Source organism: Scomber japonicus, chromosome 2 (assembly GCF_027409825.1).
Source record: "Scomber japonicus isolate fScoJap1 chromosome 2, fScoJap1.pri, whole genome shotgun sequence".
In the NCBI taxonomy this organism is placed as follows: Eukaryota; Metazoa; Chordata; class Actinopteri; order Scombriformes; family Scombridae; genus Scomber; species Scomber japonicus.
Window position 1 is genome coordinate 37313840 of NC_070579.1, and position 6382 is coordinate 37320221.

General features: G+C 35.5%; 1 protein-coding gene across 1 annotated transcript in view; it reads right to left on the minus strand.

Moving 5' to 3' along the window:
• Window positions 1–5992, minus strand: part of glra3 (glycine receptor, alpha 3) — a 34520-nt gene extending 28528 nt beyond the window's left edge. The window contains 2 exon segments of the mRNA XM_053330341.1: window positions 2735–2802; window positions 5914–5992. Coding sequence (XP_053186316.1) covers window positions 2735–2802; window positions 5914–5992 — 147 coding nt within the window.
• Between the last annotated feature and the right edge of the window lie 390 nt (window positions 5993–6382).

A 6382-nucleotide genomic window follows, 5' to 3' on the forward strand; every position in this document is an offset into this window, starting at 1 on the left:
TGATCAGACTCACAGCTTCTAATGTTCTTTTTTAACCTGTTTTCTATGTAATAAACTGCTTTGAAAAAATAAAGCCCAATTAAACAGTAAATATGGTAAAATACTGTACATTTTGATGCTTTCTGGAGTCAAAACACAGTAAAACACAGTATTTTCATAGTCACAGCCGCAGTAATGGAGGGAAACAGTCAACGTCACATGATCATCGTTCATCCTTCTCTGTGGAAACAATCCAAGAGGTCACCAACATCTTACTCAGAAATTAGAATAACATCTGTGCATCTGGTTACCAAATTAGTGACTATGTTTAATTTGTGCTAACATTAAATTGTTATAATCCTAGGGAGCACAAGACACTGTGTCTTTAGCAGCTGGAAGGTTGAATTACTGCTGTTTAATCATTATTTTCACTGCAAGTCTAGATTAAAGATTATTTTTGGATGACTCTTGAATTGCATGTTAATGAATGCTACACCTTGTTTAATAATTAATAATATGATATAATAATATTGTTATTGTATTGTAAGTTAAATGTTGTTTCCAGGTACTTCACTGTGATTAAACCTGAGAGAGGAAAATAATGTTTAAGAAGACAGTAGTGAATCCTCATCACCACTACTATTTTTTTTCTCTTGTTTTATGTCTCTTTTTCTTTTTTTCCTTTCTTAATGTTTTCTGTCTCAGTGAGCTGTGAGCCTGCAGGCCTGGATGCCAACCTTCTGCCAATTAGAACAGAGGATGTTTGAAGACATTACTAATGTGTTATCCTCCTATATGTATGCTTATTTGTATTTATATTCTTTGACAGTATTTGCAAAGCAGGTGCTGTTTAGACCCATGACTAGGTTTAGCTGGCAGCTCAGGATATTATAATTAACAGGCTTACATTGACTCCCTGTGAAGCATGAAGCTTTAGAATCAATGTACTTGATGCCTGAAAGCTTATGAATACATGTTCAGTTCCATAAAGCTGTATAATTCAATCCTCTGTTTATATATAATGATTGAATTATATTTTTAAAATTGACATAACCCCCCACCACATTATACTGTATCAGTCGTATAGAAGAGCAGTGGAATGTTGATAGGACTAATCTAATCTAATTTAATCTTCACACTCTAATCTATTTTATTTGAACATTTTAAATGATTCTGGATCATTTGCTTTATTTGGGTCTTCAAAACTATGTAAAACCAATTTCCCTGTAACATTACAGTAAATGACTGGCAGCTGTAGTTACCAGTGTCTTAATGTTGTTGTTTTTATAGCATCACCACTCTAATTTACTTTACGTTAGCCTAATTACTGTAAAATGATTAGGCTACAGTATTCTGCTGTACAATGTGAGATTTACAGTTTAAAAAAACAAAACAAACTGTAAACATGGTCCTCTTAGATATTAAGGGTTTCATGTTTTTAAATGTAAAACTAAGTAACATTAAGATAACATTGTTATTTACAGTATAGGTCTGAAATGTGTTGTTTTTATTAATAGCAAGAAGAAGAACACTTTCAGTTGTTTACTATAATATTTAGTAGATTAAAATAGTAACATTAAAAAAACCTGTAAACGTCACATTGTACAGCAGAATACCGGAGCCTCATCATTTTACACTCATTCACTTTTAAAGTAAATTACAGTAGTGACGCTGTAAAAAAACCAGTAAGATACTGCCTGTAATTTACTGTAATGTTACAGGGAAATTCAATACTATGTTCCTGTAATACTGGAGATAATATAATATCTTAATTTTAAAGGTTTATGCCACCCAAATATTACATTATCTAACTGCTCATAGTGTAAAAGGTTTATTCCACCCAAATATTACTTTTTGTCTAACTTTAAAGCATTGTACGACAATTAAATCATGATTCTTTTGAATGGAGTTTGGTGGGTTTGGCGAGCACAACATAGAGGGCTGCTTTAGTTAATAAGGAACGAAAAATAATCTTTTTATCAAAAAATCAGCTAGTTCAGCTAGCTAACGTTAAATTTGTTGAGCGATTCAAGACACCATAATTATTAGGAAAACTTAGGGACTTTTGAAAAGTCAAATAAAGCAAATGATCCAGAATCATTTAAAATGTTCAAATAAAATGAACTACAGTATGAACTTCTACAATAGATAAGATTCAATTAGATTAGATTAGTCCTATCCACATCCCCACTGCTCTTCTATACAAATGATATAGTAAATATGGGGCAGTTTAATGTGCCAATTTAAAAAAAACAACAATTCAATCTGCATTTATATATAAACTGAAGAATCTACTATCTCCACTCTAATAAAAGCAGCAGTGATCAAAGCCATCGCTGCCCTTAATGTTCCAAAGGTCCACAGTTTGATTTAATGATGTGTGACCTGACTAAAGCATGACAGCAGCCTCTCTGTGAGCTGAGCACAACACAGAAGATCCAGCCCTCTGCACAACACTCCACATGGATTTATCCAACTGAGCATCAAGCACACATGTATGGAGTTTCAAATTTAAGTTTGTCCTCATGGACTTTTAATGCACATAACATTGTAGCTGTGCTGGAACCACAGAATGAAAGCACAGCAAGTGGATTCCTGTACACCACTCTATGCATATTTGAATATTTATTATGAATGTTTTTTTGATGAAACAAGGTTTATGTAAGACTTTTGTATAAATCTCGTCTGTGCCTTTATGCTAATTCAAGCATTATGGTAATTTACTGTAATTTCATGCAAAATCTCTATTACGTACCATCGTGGTTTCAGCAATGGAGCCAAAGCTGTTGATGAAAATGTTACAGGAGACATTGACTGCAGGACCTGCAGAGGGAGAGAGGCACAAACGTTAGATAGATGTAACTTAATGAAGATATCTTACAAAAAAAGTTACAAGAGTAAATCTAGCTTGTTTCTTTGACAGTGTTTCTGCAGCGAACTTTCAACCTTCTAGCAGACGATAATTGCTTCGCACCGCCTCAGAGGATGCACTGCACATTTTCTAAGTGCTGGACAATTAAACATGCATCCAGTGTGTATGCCTTCAATCTTTAATCTCATATCCTTAAACACAGCACCAGGCTGAGGCAAAATAACAGATTCTAAGTGTAAGCTGTCAAATCAGAGTCAAGGAGTCTCCCTGTAGCGGAGTGAATAAACGCTCTGTGGATGTTTCATCTTTCTCATCATAATGTTATTATATTTTTAAAGAGCTCTGGCTCAAATTCTACTTTCACAAAGTTTATACATTTTTAGTTTTTTCTTGACATTGTCAGAAAGATGATAATTCGACTTTCTGTTTATTATAGAGGTTGTAAGTGGATGATGGTGTACTGGATTGCATTGTATTGAAACATATTCATAATATTTTGTCCAATCCCACTGACATTTACAAGGGGGGTAAAATGTATGGCAGAGATGTTATACTGGATTGCATTAGATTGCAAAGGTGTTCCTCTAATGCTCGGCGAGTTGACGAGCATTCCTGGTAGAAAATGTTTGGGATATTCTGACACTAAGATAGTATGTTCATATGATCAGGAAATTCCAAACACTTGAGTAAAACTGTGATACTAATGTACATGTAAACACATCTGATAGGGCAGAGTATTGTTTAAAATATAACGATACCAGCACCAATCCACTTAGCCTTAAAGTGATACTGATACCAACTGAGTACTTCATTCTATACCCATCATGTGAATAGAAGCATTAAATTGCGACTTCACCACTACAGACGGGTTGTAGCTGCTGTGGCAGTGGGCCAATCACATGTCGCATTAAATCGAAAGACGCTTGAGTTGATTGGCTGTGAGCAAGTCCATACTAATAGTCATATTTTCTAGCTCTGGATGCAAAAAGGATCAATTGCTGGTATTGTTTGATGGGAGACGTTTGGATACTACTTGGTATCAATCTATTTCGGTTGATATCTGACAGCCAGCCCTAGCACTCAATAATGAACACATATACAGTACGATGCCTGGCAACAATGATCACTGTTGACTTTACTACAATCTGTGCAAGAACTATTTACACATTTAATGGATTAAGGAAAAAAGCAGTGTTTCTGGAATCGAGCGCCCATTGACTGTGCATCCTAAAAACTGAGTTACTTTTCATTTAGTAGTATGCTTTAGTTATGTTTATCGGTGTCTTATATATATGATTGTGGTCTTGAATAAAACCACATGTTTTCCACTGCACACATAAATCAAATCATCAAATCAAGTTCATTTATAAAGCACATTACAATAATTGTACAATTAAATAGCATAACCTAGTGACAGTTTAAAAAAAGCAATAGAGATAACATAACAGTACTATCTCATATATATACACAAATAAATAAGTAAAGAAGCAGTTGGGAAGCACAGAATAGTAAAAACATAAAACCTTAAGGACTCAAAGGTCTGAGAAAAACATGTGGGTCTTAAATTTTGTATTAAAAGTGTCAAGAGAGGCAAACACGTCTTCTTGTCTCTTCTGTTCCTGGTATCAGTGAGTAGTCTAGAAGCAGCACTCTGCATCAGCTGCAAGGCTGACTGGCTAAATACCAAATAAAGAGCTCTGCAATAATCCAGCTGAGAGGAAATTACGGCATTTGTGGTAATCTGCAGGTTATTACAAGAGAGGGAACAGCTGGAGTTTAGCAACCTTTCATAACAGTGTTAATTTATTTGTCAAATTATAAAACTGGATCCAAGATGACACTGAGATTTCTGGTATGGCCATGAAGGTCAGGAGCCGGAGGCCTAAGTGATTAGCTAGACCCGGATAGAGCTGGAGGGACCAAATAAAGCCACTTCAGTCTTCTGATCAGTGAACTGAAGACAATTTTTGTCATCCAATATTCCTCAAGGAGGAACTTAACTGTGCTGTTTTTATAATCAGCAGGTTCTGGTGGGAGCTATAGTGGAGTGTCAGATGCTAAACAGCAGGATTACTAAGAGATTGGAGAATGGAGCCTAAAGGGAGCATGTATAAGGTGAATAATATGTGTCCTAAAACGGAGCCTTGAGATACTCCACAGGTGATGGGAGTAGATAGAGAGGTTTGACAGGAAAAGATTTTTCTGTTAGGTAGGAAATGAACCACTAGAGGTGGTTACACTACACACCGACCTGGTGCTTGAGACTTTCCAGTAATATAGTAGGTCAACTGTATCGAAGGTGGTGCTAAGATCTAGTAGAAAGTTTGAGTTTAAAAAAAAGTTTTGTTAGCACTTTGAGGTTTTATTTTTCAAATGCAAAGTGCTTTATAAATAAAATGTATTATTATTATTATTATTATTATTATTATTATTATTATTATATTAAATAGTGTGGCACATTCACCGGAGTCAATAACCTCTGTGACGTGCCCTCAAGACTGACTGAAATTTCTCCATAATTTTGTTATTTTAAGATGAGAATAGATCATTTTATCCAAGACTTAAATAAAATGACAATTTAGAAATATGCCAGAAATGATTTAGAAAAGTAGCATTAAGGTTAGGTGTTTTAATACTGGGATGTAATGAAATGAGAAAATGGTGATAATTGTGGTATCAAAGTCTACATTATTAGAGGCCATCCAAAGACACAAAAATACAGAGAATAAGTCTGACCCTTTACATGATATGACTTGGGGTGCTGAATATCTAATTTCTCAGTTTGTATGTCCAGTGTATTTGAAGTTCATTAAATGTGATTTATTGTGAAGCCACTTGTTGACAATGCCAGCATTTGATGACTGGAATTGGATCTTCATAACAAGAGGTTAATGTTAGAAAGTGGTGCTTCCAGTTTGTAAGGGACCCGATTCTGGTGTGAGGTTTACATGGAGCTCAGCTGGTCAAACATACAGAGGGTATACATTTGTCCATGTTACTGTGGACCCCCTATCTGTTCCTATAGAAAACACAGGACATGCAGTAGATGGCTCGGTCGATACCTTTAAAGTTCGGTCTTATCCTGGCATCATATCCAGACGTCCTCCCCATCAGTTTGTCCAGGAAATCAGAAGGAGACATGGGTACCTGCCGTGCCCTCGCAGCACTGTCCATCTCCTTACACTGACCCACACTGTCACCAAAAAACAAAACAGACACACATTATAAGTAATCCTCTGTGACATTTCCACAGCAGGGTGTGTGTGTGCTCTGCTTCTCTTCTTGTCAACCAATGTAAGAAAAAAATGAATGGAGTTATTGACAGTTTATGACAGATTTGATGTTTGCTATTCAAAACATCTGGGAGCAGATTCACAAACAACTTGAGGGTGTAATATAAAAGACAACTTTTGAATCTAAAACTCCCAGTAAAGAAGTTTTATATGATTTAAGAAACATTTGTGAGGAGGTCTCAGAGTTGAGGAACAGAGGAAGACTGAAGAAGTACAGTATGTGTAGCATTAACTATAT